Source organism: Camarhynchus parvulus, chromosome 14, assembly GCF_901933205.1.
Source record: "Camarhynchus parvulus chromosome 14, STF_HiC, whole genome shotgun sequence".
NCBI classification, from domain to species: domain Eukaryota; kingdom Metazoa; phylum Chordata; class Aves; order Passeriformes; family Thraupidae; genus Camarhynchus; species Camarhynchus parvulus.
Genome location: NC_044584.1, coordinates 10,848,244 through 10,861,271, shown reverse-complemented (window position 1 = coordinate 10,861,271; position 13,028 = coordinate 10,848,244). Strand labels below are relative to the sequence as shown.

At 40.2% G+C, this 13,028-nt stretch overlaps 1 protein-coding gene across 1 annotated transcript; it reads left to right on the top strand.

The window, feature by feature from the left end:
• The first annotated feature begins 1,682 nt into the window (after nucleotides 1–1,682).
• On the top strand, nucleotides 1,683–11,889 carry LOC115909165 (putative short-chain dehydrogenase/reductase family 42E member 2). The gene is given in 11 exon segments (XM_030958278.1): nucleotides 1,683–2,024; nucleotides 2,547–2,642; nucleotides 3,603–3,660; nucleotides 4,212–4,330; nucleotides 5,711–5,786; nucleotides 7,219–7,301; nucleotides 8,542–8,679; nucleotides 9,695–9,760; nucleotides 10,429–10,492; nucleotides 10,989–11,062; nucleotides 11,644–11,889. Coding segments are annotated over 11 exon segments (1,362 nt in total).
• The last annotated feature ends 1,139 nt before the right edge of the window (nucleotides 11,890–13,028 follow it).

The window sequence follows — 13,028 nt, the reverse complement described above, 5'->3', positions numbered from 1 at the left end:
AACCAAAGAATTCCTTGGTTTTGTGCCTGTAAGTCCCTATGGAGTCCCATCATTTCAGTCCTGTAACACCAAACCTGTGGTTTGTCATTTTGGGTAGGATGCTGTTTACATCACTCTTATAACAGGACTGATTAACAATAATTGCCTTCAGTACATTTGTTTATCTTTCTTACAGATGCAGTATTTGAGATTTTAAAACAATCCTCAGTACCAATTGGGAATAGCCAGCTCTCTTATTTCTGTAGGTCTTTACTGAGTCTCAGTTTAAGCTGACTCTTGTTTGAGTTACTCCTACTCTAACATAACTGCAATGTGTCTTTAAGTGACTAAAATTTAATATGAACGTTCAGACATAGCACAGCTGTAGCAAAAGAGGTAAATGTGTTCAAAGCTTAACTTTTGCCTGGAATGGGTAACTGAAATTCTGCAGCTCCTGACCCTTATGACACCCTCCCAGGCTCAAATGACCAAAGGGAGGCTCAGGTGGAAAGTGCCTATTTGTTTATTTGTGCCTCTTTGGGAACTCCTGCTGTTTTGCAGGTGTCTCACAAGTTCTGCATCTCTATGAGCCATGTCCTGCCACCGACTGTCCAACCAGCAGGCAGGAGGTGGTGTTTTTTTCCTGAACAACCTGTTGAACAGGTACATCAGTGTGACCGGAGCCCTCACTACTGCCAGGATGCTTTAGTGCAGCAGTCACAGCTGTGCGAGGACACTCGAGGTAAGAAGCGCGTAGAAGATCTGGCAGCCCAGGAATACCGTGACATGCTGTAGGATCCCCAGGATGCTGTGGGCTACATGCTGTGTGATGAGCAGAATCCCAGGAAAGCCCTGCAATCCCAAAGCTGCTGCCAGATGAACGGTACCCAGGGGTTCTGTGGGAGCCTGGGGATGCGGTGGGATGTCAGAGATGCTGCGGGAGGAGAGGGTGCGGGGATGCTGCGGGACCCCGCGGGGCCGTGCGGGGGCTGTTGCGGGGCCGGGCCCCGGCCGGAGCGGCTCCCGCGGCGCTGCCCGAGCCCGGCACCAACGGCCCCAACGGCGCCGCCCGCGGGAGCCGCCCGAGGCCGGGGGTCGGCCGGGGCCCGGGCCGAGCACGGGGCCCTGCGCTGCCGCCCCGCCGGTTTGCAAGTGAGATACAGAGAGCCCCGGCGGGGCTCGGGTGGCTTTGAATGTTTAATTGCGGCCGGGGCAGGGACTGGGTGTCGGAGGGAGTCGGTAGCCACAGCCTCTGAAATGTCCCGACTGCCGGTGAGGAGCCCCTAGAAGGGCAAGAACCTCCATGCTCAGAAAATAAGGGATTCACGAGTACTTTTTTCTTAATGCTGTTAACCTTTTCTATAGTATAGCAGCTATTTTATTCGAGTTCCCCTCGAAAGCAAGGGATTTGATAGCCTTGTTCTCTGATACACCTTCTAAAGTTATAAGGATCAGGCATCCCTCTTCCCTCCTGACAGCCTCATCTATCTCAACTCCAGCACTGCCAATGATAACAACTCAGTGTATTCTTAATTTATGTTTAGCTGCTGGTACTTAGAAAGAAGCTGGAAATACCACTTCTTTCAGATGTCTGTCTTGGCAGTAAACTGGGGACTGTAAATTTTGGGTTGCTTTTGTCTTTATCTCTCTTAGGCAGGCTGCATTAAAGCCACATTTTGCTGCTGTGACTAGATCTTGTCAACATGAAACTCCCTGAAATTGTTTGCATCCAGGAGTGCTATGGAGCAACTTTCACCATGTAGAAGGAATTTTTACATGTATCTGGTAGTGCTGGGCAGTATTTCATTGACACAAAACCAAAAATGAGTGGAGTAGCAACACCCACCCACCGAACCTCTGACTGCAATAAGAGCAAACGTGCTGGAACACTCAATAAAATCGATATGAAAGCCGTGGTGACAGGAGGTGGTGGCTATTGTGGATACAAGCTGGGATGTGCTCTTGCCAACATAGGAGCTTCTGTTGTTCTGTGTGACATCCACAAGCCTTTGTGGGTGATTCCCAGTGGAGTGGCTTGGATCCAGGTATGATAAATAATATCTTCCCAACAGTCAAAGTTAGTTCATTTGTCTTTTCCATAATGTCTTCCTAGTTTTCACAGAATCCAAATACCTATTGCCAATTATTTCAAATTTCTGTAACCTTTTTAACTGTGTGGACATCCCACATGAGTTTTGGTGAATGGATTTTAGTATATCTGAAATAATGAAACCAGCAAAACCTGTAATGCATGGAGCAGTTTCTCTCCTGACTCCTCAGGATCCTGCCTTCATCTAGGCCTTAGTTAAACCACCTGTAGAATAAACACAGGACTATTGTGAACCTTAATGAATGTCTTTAAAGTTCTTTGGGTTCTATGGAAGAAAAGTATAATTATCAGCAAGTAGGGAGGTGTGCCCAGTTTTGAGTCCCAGCATACTTGTACAGCAAGTACAGTTCTATATATGCATTTCTATATGGATTCCCTCTGTGCTAACCCACTGTATGACAAATGCTCACCTGCAGCTTTGATCTCATGTCCAAATACATTTTGTTGTGTGTTACAGACAGATATCAGGGATTACAGTGCCATACTGGCAGTCTGTGAAGGGGCTGACTGTATGTTTCACGTAGCTTCCTATGGAATGTCAGGAATAGAGCAGGTGAGTCCACATAGTTTGGTTTTTGTCTGTGTGACTGCCCACACAGAGGGTGAGAGCCTTTGATGCTGTAACACTGCATGACAGATTTCATCTCTTCATAATGCCCTGGTCTTTTGGTAAATTGCTCTGTGCAAAGTGGAGTGCCACCTGCAAGCAGGCTGCTTGCAGTGATTTCCTCTCCATTAGAGGAACCCTGGGAAGGTGTTTGAGATGGAAATGGCATTGAAAAGATCTGAAATACTGTGAAAACAAAATGAAGGACAAGGGAGGCTGGTTCCCTCCAAAACCCTGATTCTTCCCTAAACCTTCACATGGATCTCCTAGGTGTAAAGTCACTAGGAGGAATAAAACCTTAACTAAATTATAAATGATTTCATATATCTGAATTATAACAGTAACAATATTTGAAGTCTTTAATTGTTCACCATAGGGTAAAAAGCTGTACAGATGCACTTGATGTAGGACTCTGAGTCACAATTTTATAATTAGAGTTACAAGCACACACACACATCCACACACTAACACACCTCCTTCTTACTTTATTTACTAAGAGGAACTTCAGTAATTACCCTGTCTGGACAGAACAGCTCACTAAAGTTCTTTGCCACTGAGCAATGCATAATTTGAATTGCTGTGGTTAGAGGCAACTGGTCACTAAAGTACTACTGAAACACAGATATTTAACATACTGCTGCAAGATATGTAATAACTGGACATATATTTTTAGAAGCACTAAAATTTTCTTTGCTTCAAGCAGACTAGCCTGTAAAAACATATGGAAAATACACATATAATTTAAAAATAATGATTAGACTTCTTTAAGGCTAAAACAGCAGTCTGAATGGCATTCTTAACAATCAAAGCACTAAATTATGTTTATTTGGGGACATTTATAACATCCCCCTATTGAATTGAATATGCATTATTACTACAAAATGCACAATTTTTTTCTTTTCCTAGCTGCATAAAAAAGAGATTGAAAGTGTCAACATTAATGGAACAAGATTCATCCTTAATGGTATGTATTTAACTGTGCCATTGGGTGTTAGCATATCAAACATCATATCCCATTTAGAGAAAGCCATATCCCATTTAATGAAGGCCTTTTTGGCACACTCTGTCTGTCACCAAGTACTTGACATTGTTGGCAGAAAATGAGGAAACATGTAATGGTGGGGGTGGAGTGTTATGCACTGCAGTTCAACTACTTCAGCTTTTCAACACCTTGTTTGATGTCAGAATCTGTATCCATGTAATGAGTTAACCAATTCCCTGTGTATTTCATAGTAGTTAACCTACTTGCTAACAACCTGTACAGGCAGTGAGCAGCCCTTGAAGCAGAAGGAGTTCTGTCCTCTGCCCAGCAGGCTGGGGGAGCTCTCCTGAAGCAACTAAAGCACTTGCTTCTACATGGATGTCTTCCCTTTCAACATGCTCTGCATTTCAACTCACCCAGTTACAGAACAGAAGGATTTTCTCTTTTAAGATTTGACACTTTCTTAGAAAAAATGGCACACAAACTTTTTTCCCAAATAATTTTCCACTAAAGTAATTGATTATTCATTGCAGCCTGCAGAAAAAAAAACGTGTCTCGGCTGGTGTACACCAGCTCAGTGAATGTGGTGTTTGGAGGGCTTCCCATTGAAGATGGGGATGAGGAATCCTTGCCGTATTTCCCAATTGACCAGGTATTTCATTGGATTGATTCTACAATTTCTCTGTTTACTTCCACGTTTCTGAAAAAGCCTGGAGTTCTTATGACAGAGTTTTGCCTGATGGCACAAGAAAGGCCAGGTGGGATGATGTAGGGGGATAGAATATAGGAAAATAAAGATAGTGTAGAAAGTAATCTTACCCCTAAGGAGTTGCAGCTGGGCCAATTATCAAAGATCAGGATCAGACCTGACTTTAACAGGCACAGCTGTAAGCAATGAGAAGAATGCTATAGAAGAGTGGGGGGGCTGCTTGAGAAGGGAACTGGAGTCAGTTGGCTGCTTTGTGGAGAAGAAAGAGTCAGTGCTCTGAGGAGTTGCCCACGAGAAACACCCAGAAGGTATGGAACTTTTGTGATAGGAGACAACAGTATGGAACCCCTGCAATAAGATGACAACAGGATGAGAGTTTGAGCAACCTGTGGGAGGTGCCCCTGCCCATGGAAGAGGGGGCTGGAACGAGATGATCGCTGAAGTCCCCTTCAACCCAAACTATTCTGTCATTCTATGAAAGAAAAAAGAAAACTCTTTACACTCTTTGGAGATGCTATTTACAACCTTGGCACATCAGTTTTATGTACATCAATATATATACACTTTTTGTTTTCCTATTAAGGCCTTGATTTTGGAAAATAACTCCCACAGTGCTGCATTAGCATCAGGGATATTCCACCTAGACATGAGGATTCTGTGATATGGCTTGGTGCCTCTTTAGCTATTTATTATCCACATCATTTTTCTGGTTTTCCCTTAGAGGATGCTATATATTCAAAGTAGAGCTGATCTGGAAAAGCAGCCTATTTTTATATGGTTTTATGGTATTTAATTAAAAAAGAGAAAGTACTTTGGCTACTTTGCATACACAGTTGTTTTTGGTGTCCCTCCTCTTTCCATCAAGTACTTCACAGTCTTTCAAGAAGTAAATATGGAGATAAAATATGAATATTTTTAATAACATTTTAAATAACGCTTTCTCTGGGACAATGCCACATGGAAGTGAGCAGGATACTTCAGACCAAGTGTAAGGACTTCAAAACTTGGCTTTTGACTTTTCCATTACCTGAAGAAGAAATCCAGATTACAAAGTAGCGATCAATTACATTCCTGGCAGCATCCAAAGCATACATATATTTATTGCTTCTCAAATGTGCTGAAATTAATTAACCAGATTTGCATATACAAAAATGCTTCCTTATCCTAGAAATATTCATGTGTTTTACTCTGAACCTAATACCCCACAACTTGTATTTTGAGGTATTTGTTGCCATCTGCTAAGTGAAATCTAGTGAAGAAGAGAAGCTTCTCTGTCCTACCATTTCAGGAACAGATACAAATGTATTTGCTTTTTCTCTGTAGCTTGTTGACCACTATTCCAGGACCAAATCGATTGCAGAACAAATGGTACTAGCAGCTGATGGATCTTCACTAGAAGGTACTTTTGTCTGATCATGAATTCATAGTAGAATTTACTCCTCCTCTTCTTGTTCCTCCCCAAAACCCTGTGTCCTGTATCAATCCTTAGTGGACAAGATTGCCCACCAGTTATGAAATTAGGTTACCAACCCCCTCTCATAAATTAAAGTATTTTAATTTAAAAATTACTTTTAATTGGTTTTAAGTTCCCACAATGTCTGTAAAAGGTTTTAGCATGGTAGCAGTAAGTTCAGTATGTTAATGAAAAATAATAAGACAGCTATAAATTAAACAAAAACAAGCATTTAATGTCACTGTCTCATGCAACATAAGTAAAACACGAATGCTGATTAAATTGTTACATCCACACACCCCCTCAAGTTATAAATTAAAATCTGAAGTAGGTACCTGAGCCTAGGGCCTGGAATTATTTATTAGTGCTTCCCAAAGTTTTCCATGTTGAGGAAGTCAGTTATACACTTGAATACTTAAGCTCACCTGTGAGATACTATAACTGCCAGTGCAAAACAAATTAATGTAAAGTGCAACATGATTCTGTGTGACCAAGTGATACTGAGCTAAATTTAGCTGTGGACAACTTAGAGAAAAGACTCTTCACTTGATACTTGCAGAGGGCTATAACGGACAGAAAGTCTATGATGGGAACTCCTCCCAACAAAATTATTTTGTTCAAAATAAGAAAAGGGGTTTTTTTCTCCCTTTATTTCCTCAGCAGCTCTTCACATCAAAGCCTCTCCTAACTACAGGACCAATACACAGTTCTGCATTTGTCAGTGAAATAGAACCAAACATCCCATTTTGATTCTGTGCCATAGCAGGACTGAATATTTTATATGTTTACAAGTACTATTAAGAACAGTTATTAGCAGATGATGAAACAGCCAGCTGATGTACACAGGAAGATTTGATTTTTATGATCCCACTGAAATTGTCAAGAGCTTCTACCTCACTCCAGTGGGAGCTGCAGCTGCTGTTGAGGGAATCTTTCAGCTCTGCCTTGTACTGCTAACAGGTCACTGCTTCCCATCAATAATTTTGTGGGGATTAGTTGGTTTCATTCCACTATCCAATATATTTTTGAACAACCTGCTCATTTCAGTGAACTCATCACCACAGCCAACACATTCATTCACTGCTGTGGCACAGGGACAAGGGATTGATTAGAAAGAGATTTTTAAATATCTGGTATTTTCTAGGAACACAACTATACTTGCAGGACTTCTCTGAATCTTTTCTTGCTATTTTGCATGCTCTGATTCTCCCATCTTATTATCTAACTCCTAATGCAGCACCTTTTGGTATGTATTGTTTTTTAAGGTAGTGAAATTAATTTAGAGTAAGTTTTGCTGCCTCAGCCTTTGGGTCATACAAAAAAGATCCAATGTAGTGATGTGAAGGTCTCTTAAGAATGATCTTATCCCATGTTCTAGGAGGTGGAATACTCCATACGTGTGTTCTCCGCCCACCAGGAATCTATGGACCAGAAGAGCAGAGACACTTGCCAAGACTAGCAGTATGTCATCCAAATTCTTTAACCAGCAGAGTTTTCTATGATATGGGTAAAAAGCTGAAAGGAGCATCACTTATTTGTGTTATAAATTGACTGATCTTATTAGGTAGCAATTCAACAATTCAGTCATCTGCTGAGGATATTATAACTTTTTTTAACAAGCATTATATCTGTAAAGTGTAGATTTTAAAAGCCTTTTTTTTATTATTAAATACAGACACATGAAAATCCAGCTTTATAATTTAATGATTACTGTAAGATTCAGGCCAATCCATGATATTTCAAATGTCTGTTTACATGCAACTTACACCAAATGGTTTTAAATATTAATGAAAAGAGATACAGCAAAATATCTTATTTCCAGTCTCAACTATTAACAGCTTTCCCTGTCCAATGGAGCAGGTTCCAGAGCTGGAAGCACCCTCTGGTACAACAGGTTACTGAAGGGCAGCAGCTGAGGTGTTCACATTTTACTCTTTTTCACTTGCTTTTAAATTGCAGGGCCAATAGATGACATTTAGAGCATGGTCCCTGTAGAATTCTGTGAGCCAGTTATTTTAAAAGAATTAGTGTAACATAAAGTTATACACAGTTTTCAGGAAATAATAGATTCAAGTTGACCACATAATAGATTTTTTTTTTTGTGGCTGAGGTAAAAAATTATATTGCAGTCAGCCAAATTATATGTTATCATCTTGTAAATAATTTTAAGAATGGAAAATGTCATTTTAGTTAAATCTGAGATTTTATTTTAGCCCCTTTAAAAATAGAATATTTTAAAATTTCTATTTGATTTTGAGCTTTATTATTTTGAGCCAAGTTTAAGGCATCATGCAAATGTCATGTTTTGCAGTTTCTAAAATTTACCTGTTCAATGAAAATTGGGACATTTTCCTTCCAGCCCAAGTGTATCTTCCAGTTTTTCCTGGCCAAAGCTATTTGACAAATTTGATCCAATTTAGTAAATACTTTTGATCCACTCAGAACTGTAACTTACTTGCCATACAATATTTTACTTATCCCTAGAACAGACTTGTATTTTTTGTAAATTCAGGACATATTGCAATACATCTTTTGACATTTTCTCATGAGCAGTTCCCTTGAATATTTTTAATTGATTCATGTATTTCCTTTTTTTTTTTTTTAAGTAGAGCTAAACCTACATGTAGCTGGACAAGAAAGTACACTTCACCTCACTCTAAAACTCATTTTGTTATGATTTCATGTTTGTTTATATCTACAGAAGATTATTGAGAGAAGGCTTCTTAGCTTCAAGTTTGGGGACCCTACTGTTCAAATGAACTGGATACATGTAGAGAATTTTGTACAAGCTCATATTCTAGCTGCTCAAGCTCTCACCCCTGAAAAGAACTACATAGCTGTAAGTACACAGTAAAACCACCACAGATCTCACTTGACAGTGGATCCTGCACTGCATCCTGTGCTACAGCAACCACTGCAGTAATTAGTTATTGTCCTTCAGCTCACATTGTTGTCTTTGTGTTTTCACCTGATCAGTGTGCAATGAGCAATGTGGGATGGGGCACAGGGTTGGTGTTGGTTAAGAGATGGAATATTCAGTTCTGTAAGAATGTCTCCATCTTTGCATTTTTAAAATGCAATATTTATAATTTCTGGAAGATGAGCCAAGAATGTTTGCTATGTTGGAAATGAAAGTGGAAGTTCAGGCAGATTCATCCTGTTCCCCTGTACAGATCCAGATTTAATGTTCTGAACTGTGATGGTCAGTTCTTGCCAACAGAGGCACATTTCATTTGGTTTCATTGCTTTCAAAAACAATCACAGCTGTTTTCCTCCTTGTAAATACAGGCTTTTAATCATCTAGAAGCATTGCCCTGAGAGTATATTAGAAAGGGGTTCAAAGTAGATTTTCTTTTCTTAAAGAAAAGTTCTTAAATTTCTTTTTTTTAAGTTCTTAAACTACTTTTTCCTAAAACCCTGAGAGCAAAAGGAAAGCAAGAACATAGAGCTTAGCTACACAGGAGTGTTCTGGGTTCCAGTGAGCCTTAACCAGCCCCAGAGCAGAACATGTCCCCCCTTTGGTGGATGTGCCAGCAGCAGCAGTGAGATCCAGCACCAGCTCCAGTGGTGTCTCTGCACATCAGCACAGCCACTCTGAACAGGCACATCTGTAATAAACCATTTATTCCAAGGCAGGTTAACCACACAAGCCACCTGCTCACCAATTCTCTTGCACCCAACAGTGCCACTGAATGAAACACAAGCAGAGTGTGTGATTCATGTGTGCACCCACTCATATTTGATATTGCTGAATTATTTTTAAGCTGTTCATAAGGGGTGAGATAAAGAAAAAGAAGTCAATATATATGCAGTACTATTTTTACTGACTTGTCTCTTCTCTGCCTTTTTAACAGAGTGGCCAGGTGTATTTCATTCATGATGGAGAAAAATCCAACCTTTTTGAATGGCTAACTCCCCTTGTACGTGCAATACTGATCCTCAAGTACCTTCATTTCTTTAACTGTATGCAACTGCAGCTTTTGTGTGCATGCTACATTTTGTATGTTTGCTTTGGGTGTGAGAATTCCACATGGAACTCTCTGAATGTGGGTTTAATTCCTACTTGAATTTCAGTGTGATTAGCACTGTAACAAAGCCCACCCAAAATACTACATTAAAGCAAATGTCTTCCCTGAGACCAAAGGACCATCTACACCAGCACCCAGTCCTGAGCTGTTACTGTCTTCATTTATGGGGCATGCAGATGGGAATAATGGGCATTTTGGGTGGGCAAAAAATAGAAATCCTAAGTAATCATCTGTTCATTCTTTTCAAAATACCATGTTGTTGTTAATGATAGGCTCAAAACCATAAACATGTCATGATGTTAAATTAGGTATCAGCACACTATGACATTTCAATTAATTATTGTAATTTCTTTCATTCTTTTAAGATACAAAAATGACATAGTGTCTGTGGGTGACATTTAACTGGCATCTCCTTAAAAATGAAAAATCGGAAATACTAAGAGCCATGATTAATTTTTCTGTTTTAACAGTAAATATTTCCATAAATATTTTCTATATTGAAACTTCAAAACTTGTTTGAAGTTTCTGGGGATTTTCATTGTTTTTTAAATCTTTTTCAGTTTGAAAGATTAGGTTGCAGTAAGCCATGGATACGTATTCCTACTTCTGTAGTCTATGCATCAGGTAAAATATTTTATCAACATTTCTCTTTCCTGTTCATGCTACCCTCATTCCTAACTGTAATATAATATTGTTTTACTTACCCATAATGTTCATTTTCATGTATAAAAATGCTATCTGCTCACCTAGTGTTCAGCAGTGTAAAACTCACCTCTGTGCAGTTGAAACCAGAGTGGTCTCTTACTCAAGTCCCACTAAAAGAGGTTCTCTGTTGCCATGTTTTTTATGAAGCCTCATGACCTTTTCACTAGATCTGTGCACAACTTTTTCCCTTTTCCAAAACCTTTTTCCACAAGCACAATAATTAAGATTAAATTAAATTAGATTAGAATAAATTCCAGCCCCTTGTGAGCAAGTAGTTAGATGGTGTTAGTAATGGTGCCCTGAGCTCTCAGGTCTGTGATTATCCTGAGTGAGCATTTACAGTGTGAGATGTCACAATCACAATGGCAAAGCAATTTACTGTTCTTACCTCAAGTCAAAATCTTTTGTTATGCAGCCACATTCATGGAACGCCTTCATGCAATTCTGAGACCAATTGTTGACCTGCCCCCACTGCTGACCAGAAATGAGGTAAAGTCTGTGTTTGTAAACTTTCCTTAATTCCCACGGGATCCATGCATGTTCATCTGAGGGAGACTTTCAGTCAGCAGAAAATAAAATCCACCCAGTGCTACTTCAGCCTTCAGTTTCCAGGGCAAGTACAGGCATTGTGTACAATTTAGGCAATATATTGTGCTTGGTTGCCATGATTTTTGAAAAGAGCTTGTGCTTGCAATCTGGGAGAGGCTTCTTCAGCTCCTCTCTTCCAAGGGTCAGTGTCCTGCATGACTTGGCTGGGCCTTTAGGAACCTACCAGATGGCTTTGACCTGACTCTTTGAGTACCTAAGCAAGAGAACACTTGCAGAACATTTTTTGTGGACATTTACAGATTCTACTTTGCATCTTTTAATGTCTCTTTGTGCTTTCAAGAATCTCCTTTTGAGCGGACAATTTTAAGAATAATGTGTGCAATACTCATAGGACATGGATATAATGTTGTGGAGTTTTTTGTATTTTACATTTCCTTTAACTGTGTCTTTGCTACCATTCACAGTTTGTTCCAGTTGCCTGTGCAGTCATACCTCTGTATGTTGACTCTTTTGCCCTGCAGGTGCAGAACATTTCTGTAACTCACACATTTCGAATAGACAAGGCACGAGCTCAGCTGGGGTACCGCCCACAGAAGTTTGACTTTGCTGATTCTGTGAACCACTACATTGAATCCAGACCACCCTCACATTATAAGCTCTTCCTCAACATTTTCCTTACTTTATTTGTTACTTTAATTTTGGCTTTTCTTTTTACAAAACTTGGTGGCCTTTCAATTTTGCGTTTTTTTAAAGGAAGACGACACTGACCTGCACAAACTGCACGGTCACAGTATTGCTACCCAGATCATTCTAGCTTCCACTACAGTTACTGGCACAGTTTAACAAAGAGGCAGCTACTTTTGAATTTACAAACAACATCATAACAAACAAGTTGCTGGATCTGAGAAATTAAAATACAGTAAACAATAATTGCCAAATCACTGAAACACAACCAGAGTCATGACTGTTGCCTCTATTTCAAACCAAAACAACAACTTTCCAAATTGATTGCTGAAGTAAATGAGAACCTGCAGGAAAAACAAGAGCTGCAGACAGCCTGCAGTGCTTCACCAGTGAAGAAAAATGGCTGAAATAAGAAGAAAGACTGACCACAGCTTCTGTCATGGCTCACTACATTGTGGAACAGAGGAACAAAGGCACAGACAGAACAGATTACTGCAAATAACACACACCAGGCCTACAGAGACTTCACACTGTGTGATTTCATGAATTAGCTCTAGCACCACATCTGAGGGAAAATAAAAGTGTACTTGAAACATTGCTGAAGTCCGTGCTGTGCCTCTGCACAATTTCCCAGAACTGCTCCCTGCCCTGCCCCTGGCACAGAGCTGTGGGTACATGCTGGTAGGGCTTTTCACAGGGTATTTTAGTTAAATTGGAAGTTACTAAGTAAGTTACATTAGTTAAGTGTATTTATGACACAGTAGAGGAATCTGCTGCTATGGCTTGCACAGATCTTTGTACAGCTTTTTTCACCTCCTGTAGTTAAGGGCAACAACTCACAGAGTTCAGTTGCTCCTCAGCTGAACTTAAGGCCTAAGTCTGTTTTGGCACCAAATTTCTGAAGTACAGCAGCTATACTGAGCAAATCCCTGCAGCAGCTAAAGTGAACAATGTGCTTTCCACATTACTGTTCAGCTAAAATGGACCTAAAGCACAGTCCAGCTCCCTCCCATCCACCAATCACAGTGGGAATTCATCAGAGAAATCTCTTTCCCACGTGCATCTTTCTAACCTGTAACATAGAGAGAGAAAAACCAAGGGCAAGATGCAAACAGTAGAGAACTTGGGAAAGGACTAGGGATGAGAGCTTGAGAAATCAGGGTCTGGAGGGGAGTGGTTATGGATGGGGTTGAGAATTGTGGAGAGGGTGCGAACACTGGCA